Source organism: Polyodon spathula, chromosome 9, assembly GCF_017654505.1.
Source record: "Polyodon spathula isolate WHYD16114869_AA chromosome 9, ASM1765450v1, whole genome shotgun sequence".
Lineage (NCBI taxonomy): Eukaryota > Metazoa > Chordata > Actinopteri > Acipenseriformes > Polyodontidae > Polyodon > Polyodon spathula.
The window spans coordinates 4,630,217-4,656,896 of NC_054542.1; the positions used below are offsets into that span (position 1 = coordinate 4,630,217).

The following is a 26,680-nucleotide window of genomic DNA, read 5'->3' on the forward strand; positions in this document are numbered from 1 at the left end:
CATATTTAGGAACTTTTCTTGGTTAATGTAAACCACACCTGCTTTCTTTCAGATTAGTTATTGTCCTCATGACATGATATGTAACTAGGGCCAGCATGTTTGCATTGTTAATTGTTCCAGCATGTTTGTATTGTTAAAGTAAGCATTCCAGGTACTTTATTTCTTAAAGCTTTTTTAGCGCAATGAGTTTTACAAACACTCTTTAAGCGGAAGCTTTGAATCAAGTTTAACATCACTTTACCGTGAGTACTTCCAGTAGCACTGGCAGAACAGGAATTAAAATGAAGTTCATTATTGTCATGCAAAGTGGTGGAAGCTCCATTGCTTTTTCCTAATCAAAAAGCACACTCTTAGATTCATGAGTCTTGTCTCAATTTGCTACCACTGGGAGCTTCTAATAAAGATTAATTCCACACTAATTTCTCCTGTACGTTTCTAATGAGGCTTGTATCCCTTCTTTCTTCTTAAGTATGGTCTCCCCAGGGGGCCTAAAATCCCAGAAAATGAGCAACACCAACTTCTACTCTAGTGGAAATAACAATTGATATTGGTACTGCTTCAGTTGGTTCCCTGAAGTCCTCCCTCACAATCTCCAGGGTATCTCTTTAGCAGGAGGGTTTCAACAGCCCTCGGCCCCATGCTGTATGTTTTTCCTTATGTTCATGCACTGGTAGGTTTGCACAGCAGCAGTTTACCCTCGCTACTGAGCACTGGGATGACATGATAAATTGCTGTGAGTTACACGCATTTGTGGTCACATCCACTCTGCGGATGCGATGTGTTCACCAGCCAGGATCTTCTGAAACATGCTGCCAGCAACTCTGCAGGATTATTCATTCACTGCCAAGTTCTTCTGCGATGGAGTCAAATGTGTTAAAATGCAGATTGTTTTGTAAAAATGGTAAAAAAGTAGTGCTCTTAACAACAACAGTGCTATCACTCCTGTTCATCAGATTAGTTGGCCACTACTGGTACTGGTCTAACCTGAAGATTATGTTAAAACGTGGCTTGGCAAAGGTCGGCATGTAGCTACCGACACCAACAACAAGACAGGAAACCAACATGCAGATGAAAGCTTGAAGAATGAATATATATATATATATATATATATATATATATATATATATATATATATATATATATATATATATATATATATATATCAAATCAAGGTCAGTACATTAAGTCCATAAACAAAAATGCAATCCCTCTTTCTTAATATAGGAACCGGTAGTTTTTTTTTTTTTTGTTAGTTTTTTTCAATAAATGAACCCCTGTCAAAGAGTCTCTGAAATATTGTTTTTGTTTGCATGCAATGTGAAAAAACAGCATGTCCGTAAATGAATCTTTTCCACGTCCATATTATAATGTTTATAATGTACTGTAGTGGCCAAAGTAACTCTTTTAAACATTTCAGTGCGGAGAAAATAACTTTACTCCAAACAGCAGACCAGTAAACTACTCTTGTGCATTCCCATATATTTATATATGTTGATTTTGGTTACTCTAAAAGGGTCTGTGGAATGGCTCACACTGTCCCATGTGTTTAGATGGTTGATTTACTTTCAACTGCAAATGTCAGTACCATGCATTGGTTTGTGTATATTTGCATATGCAGACATACACAATACTCATATAATATAATGAACATATAAAAAAAGGTAAATCTTCTCACAACAAGCAACATGCGGATGAAACTACCTTAATACAATATATACAAACTGGTATGCCAACCATGTTCTGGTTTCTTATTAGATGGAGTGCATGGAAAACAGTACTTTTCACTTCACAACTGAATGGGGCTGTGGGATCCTGCAGCTTTGAGACATCATATAGGAGCCCTGGCATGACTATGGGTACTTGGCATAAGACCCTTGGCATAGAACCCAGGGCACTTGGCATCTAACTCAACACATGTATAGTTTTTGGCATGAAAACAGTTCCCTGTTAGACAAAGAGAAATTATTCCTGGCAGGTGGGCATGATAGCATATAGTGAGACTCCAGCCAATAAATCTGTCCTTGAATTAATTGTGCTTGTGTCTACTTTTTTTTTTTTTTTTTACTTATCGCTTGACTCTGCTTGGTCCCTATTAAGCTTGGGCAGGACTAACAGATTAATCTCATGATCTGTCTGCTGCTCTCTGTCTAGGAACAGAACACATGTAAAGTCATCAAAGTAACTCCCATGTAAAAGTTGAGATAATGCTGACAAAGGCTAGCTCCAGATTTTTTTGGTGGAGCAGTGCCTAAGCAATAAATAAATAAATAAATAAATAAAATCACAGAAATGTGTCTTTGATAGTTGTATATGTTATATACAGCATATGCAACAGCTCAATGGCACACACAGTTTTGCAAAAGTAACTGGTAAAAAGACATAGGTATGCTTAAAACATGTCCAGAAACAGCTTCTACTGCAATACCTTTCCCACTAAAACTGAAGTATTGTGCATTTTACAACTGCCTTTCTACCCAGATCAAGGAAGTGAAACACAATTGATTTTGCCATCATATACATACCACAGTAAACATTTAAAAAATGATATACTGTGTAAGCATCCTGTTACATCATCTATAGCTACAAAGCTTTAAATCACCTGCCCATACAACAGTTCTTAAAGATCTCAAGCAAACGCCAAGGGGCAGAAGTTAATGAATACACATTTCTTTTTTTACAAATAGAAATTTTGTAAATAGTGTTTGCGCTCTGCAGCAGAATGCTCATTACAAGCTAGCAGCTATTTGGTTTTACAGATTGCCTTGCTAAACCATGACACATCTTTCTTTCAAGTGGATTGCATTTTCATGAATGTCCGGTGAAGAACTTAAATGTCAATTGCAAAAATACATTATGAATGAAGGAGAAAATGAAAACATCCCGAAACAAACAAAAAAAATCTTACTGCATTCGCTGACTTTTTTCTGTACAATATAAATTCAGTTTTCATAATAAAATATGCCAGATTAAATACGCAAGATGACACGTGTGTGATTGCACGGGTGGATGTAATCTGTAAATAGTGGGTCTTTCAATCTGCATGAATTTATTGTCATTGAAAGTAAATTCTTCTACACTCTACACTACATCTTGTGGAATTGGTTGGAATGGAAACTGAGGCAGCTAATAGTCACCACAAGTGTAATAGAGTTTTAAAATATTCTCTGTATCATAAATACCTTGTTACTGTTGCATAATTTCAAAAACCTAAGCAACCAGCTGTAGTTGTATTTCTGATCAATCTTTTATTTAGAAAAGCTGTACATGGCGTGTTATAATAGTTTAAGGAATTTGAAATGTACCTGTGATTGTATGTTCGTTTTCTAAATATATTTGCATTCATTATATCATGTCCATACCACTGTGTTTGGAGTCAAAAAATCACTTTGTACTTTATACCCTATTCCTTTGAATTTAAGACACTTTTTGAACCATTTTTTGATTCACACAAATAGCCTGCGCCTTAAGTTCGAGTACAGTATAGTGATGAGTGTATTAAAATCAGCAACAAGAGGTGACTATCTGAATACACAAACAGCAATGTGACTGACTGTGGAGAAAAGACAACAAAGACGTCACTTAAATTCGAGTACAATACAGTGATGCACTTATTAACATTGCCAATAAAAAGATGTGGTTACCCGAGTACACAAGCAGCAATGTGACACTGCTGAGAAAAGACGTCACTGCCCGAACAAACACGCACCAACGTGACACTGCTGAGAAGAGACGAACCAAAACGTTACTGCCCGATCGCACAGGCAGCCGTTTTCAAAGTGCTGACCGAGGAACACCAAGAGAAGCTCGGCGTTTTTAACAAAACAGTACCAGCTTGGACAGATCGGAAATGCTGATCGTGCCCGCGGCAGCTGTTCTTAAAGTAAGGGTGGCGAACACATTTCTGGCGACATTTTATTTTCATGAATGGCTTTTGCGATACGATCAACCAATTGAATATCTGCATTGTCTCTGCGGGAGCCCAATCATAAGTTAGCTAGGTGGGACATAAACTGTCTGTTTCAAGTTCAGGTACACACTGTAAGTTTAACCAATTGGCAAGTTTTACTTAGCTGTCCAATCAAGGCCGTTCACGGTATTTGCATGAAAATTGAAGGTGAGTGAAATATCTGACAGCTGTCCAATCATTCGTGAACAGAGGCGTGTGTTAATATGCCGGGTAAGCAGTGAATTTCGCCGACTGTTATTGAGAAAAATAATACATTTCAGTATGTAGAATTTAATTTTCTATCTCTATTTTTTTTTTTTTTTATTTCTTCAGACAATGGAAACACCGTAGTCGAAATAGTTACGAATCCACTTTCTCTGAATAATTGTACTGGAGGTAAGCGATCTTTAAAACAGAGTAGTGTTGACAAATTTGTCAAATTGAAACAAAGCGAGACGCTATTTACCCATTTTTATTTTAGTTTATTCACAGTTATCTGTGTAAACATGCTATTAAAAAAATATATATATATATATATATATATATATATATATATATATATATATATATATATATATATATATATTATATATATATAAAATATAAAGATTAAGCGAGAGATAAGAGAGAGAGAGATCTCAGAGAGAGGAGGAGGAGAGAGAGAGATCGAGGAGAGAGAGAGAGACGAGAGGGGAAGCAGGAGAGAGAGAGAGAGAGAGAGAGAGAGTAAGATCAGATCCTATGCAATAGTCAGCGTGCCCGCAAACAGCCAAGTAAGATCAATTTATGCCCGTGCCAAAATTACTTTGAGGACCGCTGGTTTAAACAACACATGGCATTTCTGTTTCTCATTGAGCACTGAAGTATACTGAAGAAGAGGGATATTACACTGTTCTTGTAACCACAAAATTGGTGGAGCTTCCTGCCTATTCAATGCACTCATTAGTCACCTGATGGGGTTAAACTGAACTGAGCAGAAGCGAGTCTAGTGAATCCAGCAGGGTGGCATCACAGCACAGTCTGTGCCATCAGGAATTCTGGGTTTCAAAACAACAACAACAAACGTGTAAACTGGGTTTCAAACTTCTGATAGCCTTTCCAGCAAGATATGTCATGGGTTGAGGTTAATATATTTTAGAAAAATCTGGTATGTATGACTTGTGTTGTCTATAACAATAAACTGTAAGCACTAATATGTTTAATCATACTGAATCTCAGATATATACAGTATTCTATAATAACACAGCGTTTATTATTTGTATTTGCCAAAATAGGAATTCATTTTACTATTGAATTCCAATGAAGTAACAATGATAAAGGAAGTAATTATTTTACAGCAGCCTGTTTACAACCCCTGTTAATATCAGCTATGACAGTTTACTGTAAAGTGGTACAGTTTACTTGTATTAATGTATTGTTTTAAACAGGTGAAATGGTTCTTAGACTGAAGCAATCTAATTATCAGGAGTCTAAATTTAAATGGTAGTAACATCTGTTGTTTGTAACCCAATATGTACAATGCCACCGATATTGTTATGTTACCTGGAGTATTGAGAATGATGTGGAAAGAAGCTGTGGTACAAATGGTACCTACCTAAAGGACTGAGATGTCTCCAATTAATCGAAGGCTCTGGTCTCCCATTGGCTAAACACCTCAGGGTCACGTTGCTGCCCTCATTAACAGTAATGTCTGAAGAAATGTTGAAGATCATTGGAGGAACTGCAAAAGACAAGCACATTGTCAATTCTTATTATCTCAATTAGAAAAACTTGCTTCTTCAATTCGGCATTGTTATGTCAGAAACAAATTTGGTTAAAACAGTTCTTTAAAAAAAAAAAAAAAAAAAAAGCATGTTAACAAACTATTTTTAGTTTTTTTTCTTGAGGTTGAGATCATTGTGGTGGAAATGCTTTATCCAGTGATATATATGTATATAAAAAAAAAAAAAAAAAAGTTTTATAGACTAGAGTGCCACCCCCGGTTGAATGTTGTAATTGCAGCAGCGATCTTAAAGGGAAGGGAAGATCACAACCCTAGTTAAATCACTTGACCTTCTTATACAACTGAAATAAATATATAGCCCCATACAGTAAATACGTCATGTTGTATGCCTGATGAAAATACAATATATTCTGAGCGGATTTAGCATTACTGATTCCATGGTTCAATGGATAGCAGAGGGTTCAGAGCTCAGTGACGCAGAACTAACACCATGCAACGTCACTGGAATTAACAAAAGTGGAAATGAAACAAACACAAAAGGATTTCAATTTTAAATGCCGCAGGCACAGCGCTGTTAAATTATTTACATTTTAAGGACAGTTTCATAACACTATTGACAAGGTGTATCACACAGCTGTGTTACCTAACCTATCCAGATAAGCTGTTACAAAACGGGCTGGAAGATTCTGATACAACCGATGTCAAGTAATTCCTTTCATGAAGTGTGTTTCCCATAAAGCAGAACACAGCAATGCCTTGTCCAATAAGTTTCAGTGCAAAGTTTATCCAGGGGACATATATAATAGATCAATACCTTATATTAAGGTTCTTAAAATCTTTTAAGATAATATTCTATGAAGAAAACTGAGGTGCGAAAATTATACAGAATTTGCAATGTGAATTTTCTGCTACTATGAAAGTTGGTTTGATTGCATGCAGTTAAGTCATGAGTTTGTATAAGTCATTCCTGTTGTTTATCTGAAGTATTTCAATACAAAGCAGGCTGTGGAACAGAAAGATCCAAGCAGAGCAGAAACTGTTTAAATGTTTATTAGTCAAAAGTTTAATGTTAATACGTATGCTACAGCAGACTCCCAATTTCACGCTTTCATTTATACTTCAGTTATTTTCTTCTGCTTGTTCATGCTGAGTTTCTGCGGTCCTGTGTGTATCAACTTATAAATAAATAAATAAATACTGCTTCAGTAAGTGACAAAGTCTGCTGCACAGCATGACAGGGACATTGGCTGCCAATATTTCCAAAAGTGGTAGAGCATTCATTTAATCCAAAATAATAAGTGGGCAAACAACAGTGGCGTACTGTACAATAATAAATAAGTTGAAAGAATACTGCTTGAAGTTACCAGTTTTTACATAATCTATGGTGCTTTGTTTTTTTTACATTTTGCGGGACTAGTGAATGTGGTAATCGACAGAAACTAGGCAAAACACACCAGAAATAAATATTTCAGTCATAAATATACAAGTATATCCTTTTAAATCAATATAAAGTACACAAATAGAATCACTGGCAACTGAATCCACTGCATACTGTCCACAAAAATCCTATTCAGTTTTCAGTTCAACTAATACAAAACGACCTGGTCCCAATAAAAAAAAAATGTATTACTGTGTACTATGGAGTTTATTTTTTAAAATTTGTATGTATTTTAGTATGTACGGTTGTAGGCTATAAATATATATGTTTGAAGTGCCATTTGTGTTTGTAGTTGTTTGTTATTATTCATGTAAACCATGTATGTAACACTTCAGTATATTTATTAAGCTTTTAAAATTGCAATAGAACTCCAATCCCACACACAATTTGTTTATAATTGTTTGGTGAATTCCTCTAATCATGCATTTTCTCTGGATCTCTTTGCTTGCCTCTGCAGTAAATAAACTGAACATGGTTAGTAGTCACCAAACACTTACAGTATTACAAGAACATGTTATATGCATAGAAACGTGTGAAGGTGAAAGTGTATGTTGTACATAAACTGTGGGGGGAATCTGACAGCATTACAAATACATTTAGGCAAAATCCTGTGCTTGATTCTTGTGTGGATTAGACACAGGTGTTAAAAGCCAAATCTGCAGTCACCTAAGGAAACTTTATTATTATATCTAATATGCTGTTTTCTATACTAAGATTTCATTGTTTTCTCTTAGGTTTTTACTTGTATAATTCAAATAAAATCTACAGTAGAGATCAGCTGTCATATAATGTACATATCTAGAGTTAACATTTGCATTGACCATTTCTTGGTAGTAGCATTACAGTGGGTGCAAATAACGGTATATCATTTTAACAGTACAACAAACCTTCCGTAAGGTTACAAATGGTTAAAACAAGTTCATAAATCTCATTCATAACCACAAGTATAGAAAAGGTTAAAATATTTTCATAACTACAAATATTGAATTATCAAGGTAGGCTGTAAGAAATTAACTCTGGTCCTGTACACTCTCTCTCTCTCTCTCTCTCTCTCTCTCTCTCTCTCTCTCTCTCTGTCTCTCTCTGTATTGTCAGCATCACAGCCACGGTCTGTTAAAATTCTGTTGTACTCTTTTGTTAATTAAAACCCTCCTTTTCCAAGTGCAAACGAATTGATAAATTATGGAAATTAAAACGGATTTCCTTTTACATTTCCACACAAACAAATGAAACAGTTGCAAGAAGCACTGCTCGTTAAGATAGCAACATTATTTCGTAAAGCCACATCATTTCAGAAATCACATTAGCACAATTATTCAGTAACGAAATAGACATAACGAATGCTTGAAAATGCCAAAATCAATGCTACATACCGATTTATTGATTCACACTGGAGTTATCATTTGACCTTTTGAAAATCCTGTCCAATATTATATACCCTTAAGCTACAACAGCAAATGTTGTTGGCTGTATAATCAAACTTGCCAGCACCAACACGACTTTATATTAAAGGAGGAATTTTTAAAACTCTTTACAAAGCAGCGGGTCTGAGGAATGCATTTCTCAACACCCAGATCACCTGTCAGAAGGGATGAACCCCCGAATGTTTCTGTACAACCTTATAAACAGATTACTGTTAGGGTAGGCACAGTATTTTTACCGATACCTTATTTACAGACAACGTACACGTGCGGCATAAACAACAGTGTCATCTGCAGTGAGAAGCGGGTTGATGAAATAAACTCGCCTGAAGGTAAAAGAAGTCATCTGATGCAGTTTGAATGAGAGGCTTGCTAAGCAAAGAAGAGTGGTTCTGGTTTGACCACAATGTTTTTTAAAATGACAAGAGACACCCTATAAACAAACCCTTAACTTACTAACTTATTCTGAATCACATAGAATAAATTAGTAACTTGGGAACGACTATTAGACTTTTGAATTTTGCTGTATGTTCTATTTATAGGATGACATCTGTACAGTATTTGATTGTACTGGCATTTTGATAAATCAGGGATGTGGTTGGTTTTTAACACTTGATTTTTGTATGTATGAAATGGTGAAGCAGATGGAAACAAAAAAATAAATGTTATACAAAGAGGCTAAGGGTGAATTATCAGTTTATCAGAGTTGTATTTCAAAAGTCAGAAGCTTATGAAAAATGTAATAATTGTTTCAAGTAATCTTAAAAAAAAACTACTGTATAGAGATAAAAAAAAAAAAAAAATCCTCACTAGTTTTTTTGTTTTAAAAGACTTTTAAACGACTTTCCCTCAATTATTTTAAAATTCTTGGTCAAGGTCTGGAGCACATTTTCACTCCCTTCCCCATACTGACAAACAAACACAGCTACACAGTTGGTTTGAGAGCTCTTCACTTGGTTTAAAGGAGTTTTGGGGGGTATCAAAACTCTGTCTAATTTTTACTTTGCCTTCTTTACTGACTAAAAGTTACTAGTTAAAAAAAAAAGTTTACTGCATTTCTTTCCCTGCTATAACCATATAATTGTGTAACTACTGTATTTGTATGTGTCTGTGTTAGCAGAGCCAAACATTGTGTTTCACCATTGCAAAAACAAAGCAATTTGTAGCAAACAAAACTGAAGCACAAGAAGAAAAAAAACTGAACTGAAAAATCACTGTGCTTTCTCTTTCCATTGAATTAACACTTTACAAATAATAAAAAACAGTACTTTTGCATTCAGTACATTTATAACACTATGTAACACAATTTTTGTTCCTGGGTAGTACATGTTATTTCCTAATTGCTTATGCCTCAAAAGTATAGAAAATGGCTATTATTCCCCACAAACTTTGCTTTTGTGACCAGGACAGTGATATTTCAAAATATCACTATTTCCAATGGGAAAACAGGCAAATGTGTGTCTTTTCGTTCACATAAAGTCAGAAAAAAACAACATATGAATCCAAATTAACATGTATTTATACTAAAGTAATACAAAAATGACTACAAAAGATTTAGAAGTGAGTAGTTTTTCGAGATTTACGATTATACTGCTTTTTTAATTCTGTTTAGCTATTTTTTTTGTTGCTTGAGACACACCATGAGCCATATTACAGAATAAACGTTTCCTCTAACCAACATTTGGGCCGACAGTTCAATCCAGAGACGCTTGGATGGAAGCGTCAGTAACAAGCTGCTTCCGGGGCATTGATACATGCATTGTGTACTTGCGTCTGTCACCAGGTCAACCCTGCTTTATCAGAAGCAGTATGAAATCGCGTAGCCGACCAGCATGACACCAGGTCCTAACCAGGTAGAACATGCCAGTGTGAAATGGGTACACTTTGTGCACCACTGATTTATGGCATGGTGAATTATTATTCCAGCCTTACTATAGCGATTTTCAAATGTTCCAAATGAAAACACAGATGCTTTGAATTAAACATGGTTTAGTTATGAAATGTAGCCACTGTCTGAATAAATTAAATAAACAAATAAAAATAAATAAATAAATACATAAATACATTAATAAATAACACATTTGGCTAGATTCTCCAATGTGTTGTATATTAATTTGTTATGTATTTATATCCAAACCCTGAACTAATCGTGTTTCACAAAATAAACAGATTTATTCCGTGGATTTAAGCAGTCTTGTTTCTTAATTGTTTTAAATTGTAATTGGTTTCTCTTTCAGAAGAAAAATAAATAACAATCTGGATTATAAAGCTTGCAGAATCTGGCTCAATGGGTGAAATTCATAAAACCATTTTACTTCAAACGGTTACACTTTCAAAGCTATTGGCTCCAAATAGTGAATAGCATATTTTTGGTTTTGTTTTTTTTGGAAAGGAAAGATGCCAACTAAAACCCTGCCATTGATAAGAAACAACTTTCTTCAACTTAAGTTTCTAAATTGAGAGTCTTATTTCTTGTTCTGGAACTTCATCAGCTTTGTTTTCCTTTCTGGGAAAAAAAAAAAAAAAAAAAAAAACTGTGAAGATGAAGATTTAGAACCTTTTTTCAAAAATAAATCTTTTAATGTTACAAAAATAAATATTTTAATGTTATTAAAACTTAATCACAAATGTACTGGTATGTGGTTGCAGATCTTGAAGAGAATAACAGTATCAGCAAAATGCACCTTAGCAGCATCACCATAAAAACAGATGGAGAATCATTATCTAGATGTGCAGGAGTGAGGTGAAAACTCACACTGATACAGTTTGCTGTCAGTTTTCCAAGTAAGAGCCGAACCAAGTCAAGCTTTTTCAATTACAGCCAACTCGGTAGAGTTCAAGGAGTAGCAGAAAAAGATTTATTACCCTAAAAACCCATTTAGATTTATCTAGTGTTTTTTATCCATAAGCTATACAGTTTTGAACTTTTGAGGGCTTTTATATTGAAGTAGTACAATGTTTAACTTGTACTGCATTCCAGATGAATGGTAAATATAACAGTATGCTGTTCCCATACAACAGCAGGCATTTATAAAGCACCTCACATCCCTAGCAGCTGCACATACTGTAAGCAGAATTTCAATAAGCACCAAGTCAAACAACTGAACAAATCAGGTTAAGACATGACGTGCTATGTGTTGAGATCCCTGCAAATGGAACAGTTTTAATACATGAAAATAAATCTTAGCTGCTGCACTGGACTATACACTCCCATGGGAAGTGGCTGGGGACAGTTAACCTCAACAGAGATAGACTTCCCAGACTGGGTCCCCTGAATTAATCTATGGTTCAATAGCTTGTTATCATCAATTACTTCATTTTGGCAGATGGAAAGATGTGGTTAAGAGGACTGCAGTGGTGATGGTCAGACTGATTTGTTTGGCAGTTTGAATGCGTTCTATACAGTGATTTGTTTGTTAAAACCCCGCCTTTACACATCAAATTTACTCCTGCAAAAAAACAGCACATTAAGTCAACACAGGGTAACACATCTTGCCAATTTATTATCATAATTATTGGAAATAATTCAAGACAAGCATAATGCTACAAAGGAATTGTGCTCAATACTAGTGGTTTCATCGCAGCAATCTTCTGAAAATCTGCACTAATGCTGTTCAAATGCTGCTTGCAAAATTATGCAAAGAAAGAAGGCTTTTTTTAGTAACTTTGGATGCTTAATAATACATTTCCTTTCTTGGCAATTCCACACTATTCATAATATATCAAAATAATTATTTAGTCATGGCCATGACCTTCTCTTTCTATTAGATGCTTCTGTACTTCTAATAACCCAATAGCTGTCTCAAAGCTGAAAGATTTGCGCCTCTGGCTGCAGAATCAAAGTATCCTGTTGGAACCTTCGATGTCAGTACTGATAAATGCATTCAAAATCATCACCATTACCCTATTACTCTTTAGGCAGTCTCAGCCTCCCCTTCTGGATGATATCTGCACAGAAGCTTGTTCATGAAACATACACTGAGGCTTTGAAAGAACTCCTGCAGCTTACTATTTCATTACATCCAGCTCATTATCGAATTTAAAAAACAAAGTTGTAAAATATTCATATTAACATTTAATAATATCCGCTATAAAGTTGCATTCATTGCATGCACGTTGCAAAGATTATCTTTTTTCGTTACACTCTTGGTACATGCTTTTTTATCTATAGTGTTTGGATGATCCTTCTTTAGTCTATATTATCAACAGTATGCAATGGGTCTTTATAGGACAGGATTTATTTTAAAACACTATTACTCAAGACTGCCATGATATGCTTTGGTTCCCCAGGGAGATGCTAAACTCTCTGGGTGCAAGAGTGTTTAACCGCTACAGCACCAAAACGATGGAACTTATTGATGCTCTCAATTGAGGACTTGACATATTATTTTGTCTTGTCAGTAGGATTCATTATGATTTTTTTTTTTATTATGATTTCTCTATAAAGGTGTGTAGAAGGGGGTTGTGGATATCTGCTGTGAGACAGGAGAGATTGGCTGCACTTGTGAATGCCCGAAATGGTCGCCTTAGTGCAGAAAGATATACACACAAGTGTAAGCAAAATAATAAATTCAAAAAATGCAAAACAAAACACTGTACAACACAACTAACAAAACCAAATTAGCCCACAGATGGCTGGGCACCACTTCTACTAAAAGGAGGGTCCTGCTCCAGGAACCTCCCCCTTGACCCAAACTGAAATATACTGGGATGGGATTAAAAATCCACTAAATGAACCCTAGTCTTTTACGTTGCGGTTCTCCCCTGTCTACACCCAGTGAGAACTAGCTGCTCACCCTTGTTCAAACACTTAGTCGATAGTGTTCTTGCATGTCTCTATCTTGACCTAAGGGGACCATGGTTTCCTGTCTCATTCATTCCAGAACCTCCACTGGGCAATAGCTATCAATTCAGACCGTTTGCATGGGTTTTTGCTGTGGTGAGAAACCATACAGAGTGCTAGCAAATGTAGTTCAGTATTATGCACAGATACTAAACACACTCTTCTTCAAGGCCAACTGCAAATTGCAAATCTGCAAATCTTCCTTTGACTGTAATAATAACTGCATTTCTATGAGAGTTGTGAATTGTAACTTACAGTACAGCTAGTTATGTAACTTCTTTTCAAGTTAAGCCTGTTATTGAAAAATCTTGTTTTCTCCTCTGTTCTCCTCTGGAGCTCTCAAAAAGTGATCATGCTATTACTCTTATCAGGGCCAGATTAACCCATCACAGGGCCCAATTCTGGGCCCCTATATTCTTATATGAATAACAAGCGAAATCAAACTGACTAACCTGGAATGTGCTGCCATGCAATAGTGACCGGGAATAACTTCCGGAAGTGAGATACACTGCCTCAGTTGAAATGTCAGTGAGTGAAGTTCTTCCAGTTTGCACACAATTCCAAATTTGTTTAATAATAATAATAATAATAATAATAATAATAATAATAATAATAATAATAATTTGCCCCCCCCCATCATGACCTAGTTTATTTGTGTGTTATTACCGCTGGCATAGCAATATCCCCTGACATTGAATTGGAGGGTCATCCAGGGAAGACTATGGTACCCACCCACTGAAAACATTCACAGTAAGTTTCAGTGACTCTTCCAATACTGCATTATTGCTACCAGGAATAATCTGGTCTATGTTAATAGAAAGTCAGCTTTGCTAATTCAATATAGCCATCTTGTTATATACATTTAAAAAAAAAAAAAAATAAAAAACCCTTCCCAGTAGCAATCTGCCTTCTGTCATGATGTGACTACCAGACTGCACACCAAGAATGTCTAACACCTTGCTTTTAAATCTCTGAAAACACTAAACATCACCTAAATTAAGCCTAAACATGTTTTATAAATGTTACTAGAACCCCTCCCCTCCTTTTAAGCTTGAATAAGATGTTGATAGATGAATATGTTAATTTACTTTGTATGTGCAGCCAGCCTTCCTCTCCAACAAGAGGTGTCTAGCGCGTGTAAGTTGACAGATGTAGACATTCCACCTGCTTGAGGCGGTAAATCTGCAGGACTGCACAGAACCTCAGCAGTCATCTGTCTCAGAGACAGCAGGCAGAGTTGAAAGGTCTCAAAACAAAGTCATTGTGTCCTGTTGTATGATGCAAAAGGGCAGTCTTTCTCTTTGTCAGCGTAAAGACCTTCACCATAACCAGGGACGCCACTTTTGGATACCAAACAGTGAAAAAAGAATGACAGCCGTGGCGATAACAAAAATAAAAGTGAAAAAGATCCCTTCAAAAATAGTATTGACCAAGAGTCTATAAAAAGCACAAAAACATTAAGCATGACAGTGATGATCAATTTTACCTGCAGTAACTAACCATGCATAGTCCTGTACCATGTAGAAAAATACACTGCAAATGAGCTCAATTAGTATGTGTCTTGAGGAGTAATACAGTTTATGCCTTGAAAGAACTGATTTGCAACATGATCGGTAACCTTAATTCATGTACTCGTCACAACTCAAGGTTACTGCAGAAAGTGTAGTGTCCTTATAGGTTTAATGAAGCTCATAATGCTGCATGTTCTGCTATAGTAAAGTCTGTATACTACAGTTATTGTGCAGGTTCCCCAGGTGGAGGGAAAGCGTTTTATTCTTGACATTTTCTTTAATATCAGATTCAACTTAATATCTCCACAACGTGATGTTACAGTAAGCTATACACTGACTGGGGGCTTTGCATAATTGACAGGTGGCATTTCTTGATAGTTATAAAAACAACAAAGTGGTGCGTAGGGTAATTTGCTTCTCAGATCTGTAGTTTTCAGGTGTGTTAGGCAAAGTGCAAACTTTGAGTCTAAATTTTAGGTTGACTTCTGCCACAGATATGTCCCCTCATTGTTGTGCCTTCATATTCTCCTTGGTACTGATCTTCCCAAAAGCTTATGCTAATGTATTTTCAGACCAATTTTCATTCCAGTTGAATAAGTGCTTCTTTAGATATATGTAAAAATGTTTTACATTCTGTAAAGTCAGACTCAGTTCACCATCATCATTTGATGTTATCAATGACCTTTGCTAATGTCCTTATGCAGGTTTCTTAACAGTTGGATAAACAGCTCACTAGATACATGTAAAAATGCGACTGTGATATAGACTCAACAGCTTGAGCCAAAGAAGGTATTCAGCAAGTTTCTTCACAACTCTACATATGTACACACATGTCTGCCTCCACTATATCCCCTATATTTGCAGGGTATAAACAATATTGCAGATTTAAAATCTAGGGTAGATTTAAACCTACTTTAACCAATCATACGGATGCTCAAAGAGGAGCAAAAACTGTACTTTGCTACATGTCCTACAACTGCAGGACATGTAGCAAAGGAAAACACACTGCCTGTCACATATCAACATTGCTGATTTAAAAAAAATATATATTTATTTCCCTACAGTTTGATGTTACGTGTACAGAGCTGCTGAGGAAGAGCTGTGTGACATTCACATAAGAGCTTCACCTTTGCCTTTGAAAGGTGCAGTGGAGCCAGTGATTAAAATAATTACCCACTGGGGTCAAGGCAGCTTCTATTATCTGACTTGCTGGCAGGAACATCACAAGAATGTTCCACCTTCAGAACTACAATAGCAGCATGTTCTTAGCATGTGTTGTATTAACCACCAAAAATACAGGCTTTTATATTCAAATGGTCCAATTAAGCTATACTGAGCAAAGCAATTCGGCAACAGAAATAAGATCTGTAGTCTAAAAACGTAAATACTTTTTTTTTTTTTCATTTCTAGAAAAGGGAGACATTTTAAGTGATATCCTATAGTGCTGGCACAGAATGCTGCAGTTAAAATGAGATATCATTTTGATATGTACAGTATATGCCCACTGTCACACAGATGAAACCACTATGTACCTGTCACTGTTGCTTTACAAAATCTTCTATGTGACTATCATGTAACCCCCTAGAATTAAATGTCAATGTCCTTATAATGCCTTTAAATACAGTGTTAAATAACAAAAATGATGCGGTGCTAACTCTACATAAAAAAATCTTTATCACAGTTGTTGCTTGTCTTTTATTAATGTAATACAAATTAATACAAATGTAGGTAACTGTTTCTAGTCTGAAATGCTATAATAATAATAATAATAATAATAATAATAATAATAATAATAATAATAATAATAATAATAATAATAATATGTTTATACGTGTATTTCTGTTTGCTATAGTTATATAGTGTTGTTACAAGAGCTGTGCTGACTGTCAACAGTTTGTTTACCAATCACAATGTATGCATAATTGTAATGCACTACCAAAACCTACTGCAGCCAAAAGTGTAATGTTTTTATAATAAACATAATGTGTTCTGGTTTAGAAACACAACCTGTAAGGTTCACTGTAGATGTCTCCATTTTCAATCTGTGGATTTATTCAGTGTGAAAATAATCTGTACACAGAATTATAAAGCATGGAACGTAGTGTTCTGACTCGTCTATTGGTGACGGCATGATTTAAAAAAAAAAAAAAAAAAAAAAATTAAAAATACATAGCGTTGTCATTGACATATTGAAGAGCTCTGGCATATTTACATAAATCTATAGCCGTAAGAAAATACAGAATTCTGACTATTTCCTTTGCGTGTTTTTTTTTTTTTTTTTTTTTCTACCAAAGCCTTCACCGAACACTGCATAATGTATTTTACTTTAAACCTAATATGAGGATATTCAGTTAACTCTGTGATAGAGTGAAGCAGTATAACCTAATTTATACTATAGGGAATACACACACATTTTAAGATTGAGTTAAAAGTAAGGAAACAATTAGATTTCGCTTTTATCTTAATCATGGCAGTTAAAGCTTTATTTCAGACATGTGGCGCTATCTACTCAAATCAGTAGCATGCTGGTTAATCAACTGCCTTACACTTTCCATTATGGTATTGCCTGCTAACAGTAGGGTAACATTTAACAGAGAGGACACGGTCATCGGATAATACAGAAGACTTTGGTCTTTAACAAAACAACCCAAATATTATTTACAGATTGAGATGTAGTTTATTATGGATTAAGTATTTTATGAATACAGACAAGGGAATAACATAAAAATAAATAATATCACAGGGTCATTGTTATGATGTTATTGACCTTGTTTTTTTAATGATCAGTGAGTTTGGTTTATGTTTCCAATGGCGTATTTTATTCTTGGGAAGCGAACACGTTTTCTGAAAATGGATTCCTAGTAATGCAAGTGCCATCACAAGTTGGTAATGTTCATGGCCTGGGAATTACATTACTTTTTTTATGGCAGTGGTCTACCTGGAGACCAGGAAACGTCCAAATGCAAGCTATTAGACCTATTTAAATGCATGAAGAGACCTTCTGCAGAACATAAAAAAAATATTAAAGGATGATCTTTTTTCCTGGGCTGCAGTCAGCACTACAGGGAGAAAAAACGTTTCTTTCATCAAAACACAAAATATTATGTTTTATTGCAATCTGAAAGGCAGCAGACAATACAATATTCTTCTTTTGCTAAAAAGATGTAATAATAATAATAATAATAATAATAATAATAATAATAATAATAATAATACAACTTCCAAGGTTGACTGTGCAGAAAGAGTTGCCGCAGTAAGCTCCTCCGAGAGACCAAAAAGAGCAAAAAAGGCAGATAGCATTCACAGTGGAGCAGTGATAAAAAAAGCTTTTAGAGGAACAGGAGTTTTGTGCTTTCTTTTTATTCAAGAGTGCTTTTGTCTCATATTAATTCTTAAAGGTCAGTCTTCCTATTTCAGGGACTGGATAAAAAAAGAATGCCTTTCAGGTGTTGCTGGCAAATAGGCTTAAAAAACCAAAATTATAGTGTTGGTTGGCACAGCATTTTCAAGTCCTGAATTAACAATTAGGGCCTGTGATATTAAGAATGTTCAAATACAACATGCAGGCAAGTGCTGGGCTTAGTAATTAAAAACTAAATTGAAATACTGAAACAAATATTATATTTTGAGTGGATGAGAAATGGGAAGAAAGTGTAACTCTGTTTATGAATATTCAAATGAAAACACATTTTTTGAAGTAAACCAAATAGCAGAAAAGGGCCAGATGACGGGGAGGATGCACTGCATTGGAAATACTGATGCACTGAGGTACATGTTCTCACTGACACTAAAATAAAAGAACATACTGAAAGTAAGCGACACGTTAAACTAAAAAAAGAAAGTGAGCTGAGAGACATCAATCCATTTCTGTGGCTTTTACATGCACTTTAATACAAGAGAGTGTAGAATGACTGTGTTAATGAGTTTGTCCGACCTCTGCTTTGCTGGACAGCCACTGTTTACAGCAGAGGGGCCTACTGTGACTTTGTGCGACAGTACTTCGCCCATCAACTGAAACACTGCCTCATGCCAACAATCTTTCTCAAACTACTTGACAGAAAATTATGATGCTTAAGTTGGTAAACTTATGGAACGCATCGATGGGAATATTTTGTGCTTTTTGACGCATCTCCCGATGCCTTGGGCCATCCTGTTCTGTCAATTTTCTTTTCTTTTTATAAACCTGAATAAATCTGCCTTGTTTTGTGTTGATGTCACGTTCATACGTTCTGCAGATACTAGCTCTGTCAGCACTGCGATTGTCCAAACGTTCGCAAAGCACCAGCTAACCTGTGAAAATGTGACCTCGACTTGCACAGATTCTGCTTCCTGTATGGCAAAATTTGCCAGGGACATTAAACTTAACCAGAAACTGCTACGCATCATATTCCACAGGTAAAGAGAGTATACTGCAATTTTTTTCCCCCAATTTTTTTTTTTTCCAGATGCTTCAATTACATTATTTTTATTTTTTTAACCAATTTGCTCCCTATTTTAATATTTGTAAAATAAACTTGTATAAACAAAGAATGCTTCATATAAGGTACACAGTCCAACCCCGAGTACTCACTACAGTGTACTATTATTAAGCTCTTAACATGACAAAGTAGCCCTACCAACCTGCATGTGGCCATGGCAGTCCTAAAGGCACACTGCTTCTCGTCTCCTGCACTCTGCAACTCATTTTACAAGCCTAATCACCATGATGTCTCCAGCCTGCAGCACCAATCCATTCCAAAGCAGTCCCAAAATGAAACCAAGCCTCCAGCTCACCCTATATGTCTACCATGTATAGCAGAAAACAAGTGCCCAAATGCACCCAAAGCATTTTAAGAGAGCATTTTTACCTCCATCTGTCAGCCTGGATAATAACTCTATTGTCTGTCCTCTTATCTGGTCCATTGCCTTTGAATTGTCATATTCAGAGTACAGTAATATGCTACACCATGCTTACATAGGAGCTGTTCTCTGCTACTGCTACAGTATATGCAGCCAATAAAAAAAAAAAAAAAAAAAAAAAAAAAAAATCCACGTCAGCACAGCCATTTATCTGTTTTCAAACTCCCTTTTATGCGTCTTGTCAAACATGTCCACAGTGTCGCTTAACACCATATAATCTGGCACAATTCATCAGAATAGGCGTTTTTTGTAAGTAAAAGGGTGTAACAAACAAGCTGGGGAAATGATTGTTTTCAGTGCTTGTTTTTTTTTTTTCCTGGCATTTCAATTTAAACTTGCTTCAGTATAGGAGCTACCCTTCATAATTTCTCATTCAAAGCGGTCGTATTTTTGTATTTTGTTTGGTGGAATTATTAATGTTCCAGACCTGGCCTATCTTGTAATCAGGATTTCTAGCAGCTAACAAGAACAGATGTCAGACGCTTTGTTTGAAATGTTACAAACCTTGTCATGAACATACCTGCACAGTGTCTCAGGTCTGCCAAATTATGACTGTAAACATTTTATTGTAATAGTCTCAAGACTTTAGAATGTAAAACATGAATAGTTCAGAAACAGTGAGAGATAATTGAACTCATTTCCTAATATAGTCCCTTCATCACTCAACTGTCAAGTTGTTGCCTCAGACAGTACATTGGGGATATCTTTGTCATCTTGCTCCAAGTTTCATAGAAACTTTGAAAAGGAAAATGAGGTGGCTTATGTTTTGACAGCTACCCCCTTCAGTCACACACATACTGTCTGTGTGTTTTGCTTTGTTACAAACACACACACACACACAAAAAATAACAAAATAAACGGTTTGCAAATGACAAAAGAAACTACTTTTTTTGTTTAGGGTAGATAATTAGACCTTCTTGACCAAGGTACCTTTGAAATGTTAAGTTCAATGTCAGCACTTTCTGCTTTGATTAACAGTTCCTGCACAGCCCCCCCCCCCCCCCCCCCCCCATTACTAATCACCTCCTTTCTCAGAAGTTTTTTTTTTTTTTTAGGAAAGTTATATTCTAGGGAATGGTGGAAAAATCTCAGAATGAGAATTATAAAGATTGTTTGGACTTTTAGATTTCTTTTTAATACAATGTTTTAACTCACTGGAGTAAGTTTACAGTATACCTTGTCTTATTTGTCGATGTATGAATGTATGTAAGTAGGTATTTATTTAATTATTTACATACAAACATGGCGAACCATCACATTTTCTATCGTCTCCCAGGGGACTCAACTACTTGAATTACTTCTAAGTTTGGTATACAAGGAGGAGCTACTTGTGTTCAGATACCCATGATTTGAAAAGTCAACAACCAGAACAACAGAAAGCCTCAGTTTTCTATGCCTTGTCTTGATCTCTAAGCCAGGTACATAAGAAACCCAGTACCACTTGTGTTTGGGTATTTGTTATACGTAATTATAAACAACCTATAAACATGTTATTAATCTTTCCATTAACAATGATAGATTATGATTACAAATAATACAACTATTATTATGCCATTGCTTTGTTGATAACACTTCAGTTTATGGACCCTTTGTAAGTGGTTATAAACAATAGCAAACAAATTAATAAAAAATAAAAAAAAACAATGGCAAAAGTGTATAATATCTGTATTGCAAAAACAAAGCAACCCCATACAATCGAAGAGGCAGATATAACAATAGATAGACAGACCGGTATAGAAAGACAAACAGACCTGAGAGAGGCTGATTATGTCCATCATAAGCGATTATAAACAATAACAAGTGTATAATAATAGTCTTATTATTTCTAGTCATATTCTATAATTGCTAATAGCATAATTAATATCATGTTTATAGATAGATTGATTATAATCACTTATAAAGGATTACTGAAACTGAAGTGTTACCATTTCTGTATTGCTATTCTTTATAATCAGTTATACCAGATATAGTCTGTCTGTCTTTTCAGGTTCACTTATTACAGATACCTAAAGTGTTACCAGAAAACCTGTGTCATGTCTAGCTTATGTAATTGCACTGCTCAACTGAACATTAACATAACTTAAAGTATAACAAAAACTATATAGTTTTATTGATTAACTTTGTAAGATTAATGGAAATATAAGTGGACAAGGACAAATTGGGACAGTTAAAAATGTGTTTAATGGCCTGAAATGCATTTTAGTGACATTGTACAAATTAGTTGTATAGATCCACTTCAACTGCTTTGATTAGAAACATCACCATGAGCAATCAGTAGCTTCTTTGCAGGAGAAAAGGCCATTCATTAAAAGAATGACAGAACCTCCAATTATCCAATAAAGCAAGGACTCGCACTTAGGACCAGTCAGTACAAGCACAGTGGACACTTTAACCCTTTAGGCAATTGCTCTAAAGGACAATCCAGGTTAATTCAAGCATAAGCTTTGTCTATAAGTCTAAATGGAATTAGTTGGTGCATTTGATTTTTAGATGATGGGAAGGATTATAAACATCTACGATGATATGCAGCATTTGTGTAAAAGCTTGTAGTGACAAATACATTAGATGCTGTACATCATGTTGCTGTTTGGGAAAAAAAAAGACTGGTGACCAAATGCACTTCCAACTCTTTAAAGGTCAGTTGCTATTTAGTGTGGAGGCTTTCAAGATCTTTATTCAACAAAAGAAAAACTGGAAACTCAAATTCTCAGCTAACAAAGACGTGAGCAATCCCTGGTTTAGAATTCTGAAACATATTCCACTGAGTTCAAAAATCCAAAGGCTGACATATTATTTAAACATGGCATACTGGTAGGCTCTTAAAAGCATTTCTGAGCCTTTTAAACACTTTCTTTTGTTAAATTCCCCAGAGCTGCACAAAGCTAGCTTATTCAGAAATGAATTATTTCATATTAATAGGTAGATTGATTTTGTCTAATGCAGTCGAAAGCCTAATTTAACAGTACCTGGTGATTATACAGCAATCACTGCCTAAGCAGTACAGAAGAAAATGTCTTCCCGTGGTTCCTGGCTAAAACTGAACTGCAGCAATTTCAGCCCAACTACACAGTATGTAGGTCTACATTTGGGTGCAAAATGGCTGTAGTGCTTGCCAACAGAAGTCTTTACTTTCTTAGTAAAGTGCTATATACATAATTATTACAAATGATTACAACCTCTTTTGTACCAATTATACCCCTGTTTTTCAATCATATTTGAATTACCTGCACCCACTTTTTCTGATCAGAAGGACTAAAAATTAAAGGGGAACCTCTGCTCCCACTATCAAGCCAATGGACCACACTCCCAAAGCAATATTGCTCAGCCTCTGAACCCTGGTGGAAAGGCCCAGTGACTAGCCTTCACCAGTAGGGGCTATTGAAGCACAATTAAGTGCCAAGGGAATACATAGGTCAATGCAATGCTCCCCTAGCCAAGATCAGCAGCTTGGCGATACCAAGACACAAACAAGGAAGCTGCTACATTTACTAGATGAGCCAATGTGGACCTAACAGCTTCTATTTTTAAGTGACTGTAGATTGAGTAAAATAGTCAGATTATTATTACAATTATTATTTATTTCTTAGCAGACACCGTTATCCAGGGTGACTTACAATTGTTAGTATGAGAACTGTAACGTATTTGACAATTTATTTGAAAAGCTTATCTAGATCCTTAATGTAATTCATTTTCATTACAATAATCGTATTGTGATCACTGTGTGTATATGTTTTTTCTTTTTTTTTTTTTTCTGGAATCTGATGTTTAATGCCTCAGGTGGTTATATGAATTATAATGTAGCTCTGAAGCTAGGACCACTAAAAGTACCAATACATTGATAGTGACGATCAGTTCCTCTTGGGTGCTTATATTTTAAAAATTGAATTCCTCATTGTATTTCAGATTGTAATGACTCATTCTTATCTTTCAAGGCCAGTTTTGTGTAAATTTAGTCCAATTTCCATTTTCTAAACTACACGTCTCCTTCAGATTTGTTTTTCTTAAATCCTTTTCCCTTGTGCTTGGTTAATTTATGATCTGTAAGTAAATTCAAACCAATTGTAATTAACTTCATTATTTTCAAAACTTGTTGTAGAATAAATACATACTAATCCCGCAGTAAATAATCAGCCTTTGAAAATCATATGCTGATTGCATACATTAACACCATTCTCACACATTTCACACATGATCCTTATTCATCTCAAGGGAGCTTTCAAGTCAAATACAGTATAACAAGTATGAAGGTAAAATGCATCCCCTGCCATGGCTTTCAATTCAGAATCAGAAAGGCTGATGATTATGACAGAGGACCAGAGGACACAGTGGAACTGATGTGGAATTACAGCAGATGTAGAACAGAGGGCACTTGTAGACACTTATTTAGACAAAGAGTTGTGAGGCTATGTGACCAGTTACCTAGCCATGTTGTTGATGCTGAATTAGTGGAATCATTAACAAAACAACTGGATAAAGTCTTGAGAACAATTCACTAGGAACCGAATGAGACAAATGGCCTCTTTATTGTACATTTTCTGAAACTGTTCTTATGTTCTTATATCAACATTATGTTCAGAGAAATACAGCATAAGAAATGACAATGAATAGTTTAATGACAATTGGGTAAGTGGTATTAAGTGTGTAATGTAATGTAATCATGACAGATAGATGTACTGATATAGAGACAACAATCAGTACTCCCAGTAATAAGCTTTCCATATATACAGATATATGTATGACATGTTGATGGACAAATCTAGACAGAAACCCTCATAAATCACCATCCCATGCTTGCCATAATTAGGGCCCTGCGTTTATCAGGACTTTTTTTTTTTTTTTTACATGCAATTCAGTCCTAAACCTCCAGATGTCCGTGTAGTCACTCCAGCTAAACTGATCTAAAGAATAACGAAGTAATCAACCCATAAAATTCTGGTTAATTGGAAAACACCTCCTAATTACGGAGGACAATTATTGCCATTCTAGAAATTGATGTGTTAAAGAAAAGGCTTAGCTTGAGACAAATATATTCACCAACAAACTCAAAAAATGTCTTTGAGAGATCGCATGCAGCAATATCAGCTGACGATGCTTAAGTTTAGTAGCAAAATATATATAACAACAATTACTGAGAATGGATTTTTTTTTGTCTTTCATGCAAACATAAGTAACACTTATGGGCTTCTTATGAAAAACCTGTTTTATTTTATATTATATTATATTACATTGTAAATATGACTGCCTCCACTAAATCCTGAAGGGGATAATAATATGTATTTTTAAGTAGGTTGCGATCACTCTTCCCTACCTTGAACAATGAGGTGCACTTGAGACGTCTTGGGTTGCTGCTTTGTCTGAATGGAGCAGGTATACGCTCCCTCATCGTACACATCCACTTTCTGGATCCGGAGGCTGTACTCCAGCTGTCCCTTCGTCACCAGGTCCACTCGGGGGTCCAGGGACCACTTGTCCTCTCCAGCAAAGATTATGTTGGAGCGGTTCAGCCAGGCAACTTTTGATACTTTGTCATCAACATAGCACCTGGGGAAAAAAGATAAAATAACTGTAAGAAGTTGTTCCAACTGTAAATATTTAATAAGTACATGTCATAATTTGCATACAGCTGTGTGATAACCAGGTTCCACAGGTGAAAGACAAAGTCTGGTTTACCATTCACAATAACAAGCATCCACAACACATGAGTTTCAGGTCTTGTGTGTTATTCAGTCCCCACTCATGTAAATAACTACGGTACGTAATCAGCGTTTTGGAATGCCCTCTAAACAGCAACCATCTGACCAAACACTTTTTAAATATGTTTTGGTTCAGTTGTTACCTGTTTAAAAAGCTGTCAAAATAAAACAAAAAAAAAAATAGCGGCTTCTAACAAGAACAGTTTTTATCCTGTTGGGATCTGATTTAGATTGAACAAACAGGTTTAGTTTTTGGTCTATTAGTCAAAGACTAATAACACAACGCTGGGAACTTGAGTGTATGGCTCTTGAGAGATTCACTGGAGCTTCTGATTATCCCAGCACTATGTTTGACAGTGTCAGTGTGGTTTTAATACTTGGTGAACACCAAGTGTTCACCGGCTTTAGATAAGTCTCCTTAAATTCAGTTCATTCATCTCCACGCTACAGTCAATACGAACTGAAACTGTCTTCAAAGCAAGACTGTCACTTCTTATCAACACACCAGACATTTCAAATAACAATATAATGCAGGAAACTCCTGAGTATTCAGCTAGCAAGAATTAATTCCACCTGGATTTGGCTTTCCAATCATTCCAGCAGGTATGATTCAAGTCACACACCATTATTATCATGTGTTTACACCACAAGTTTAAAAGGAGTGGCTCAGTTTAATGCCACATTGGAATGGGTATACTGTACAATATGGCAGTCTCAACAGATTTGACAAAATGTCTGTCTTCCAGACGAAGACATACTGTTAGTACTTTAGGTTACAGAGCATGAATAGCTATTGAATTATATTGGTATAACTGAGTAAATTACCAAATGGTTTCTGTATTTATCAGTAACAGCATGGTAACTTCTTACACAAATAAGTATGTTTGCCCCTCAATCTAAAGTTTCTTTAAGTCTGGTGCTAATTCTAATGCTGTAGGTACAACAGTAGCATAGACATTTCTGTTCAGAAAGTGACAGACTTTAATGCCTTAATTTATGGCAAAACTAAGGAACCATACATTATTTCTATAAAGTCAGTGGTAATGAATGGTTGCAGCTGTACTTGACAAGTGACACAATATAAGCCCTGCACGCCTGTACGCACCACTTCAATTCACTTTTCTGGTCTGGTGTTTTAATGTTCAGACTTTTCGTTTTTCATTTTCTCATTCCATTAGTTTCATTGATTTAACTATGCTACCAAAT

General features: G+C 35.5%; 1 protein-coding gene across 1 annotated transcript in view; it reads right to left on the reverse strand.

Annotated features, from left to right (window-relative positions):
* Window positions 1-2,061: 2,061 nt before the first annotated feature.
* The window catches only part of LOC121321212 (limbic system associated membrane protein), a 557,490-nt gene continuing 532,871 nt past the window's right edge, over window positions 2,062-26,680 (reverse strand). Inside the window, exons 3-5 of the mRNA XM_041260112.1 lie at window positions 25,090-25,322; window positions 5,541-5,666; window positions 2,062-2,147 (exon numbers count right to left, since the gene is read on the reverse strand). Coding sequence (XP_041116046.1) covers window positions 2,062-2,147; window positions 5,541-5,666; window positions 25,090-25,322 — 445 coding nt within the window. The remainder of the gene's footprint in view (window positions 2,148-5,540; window positions 5,667-25,089; window positions 25,323-26,680) is intronic.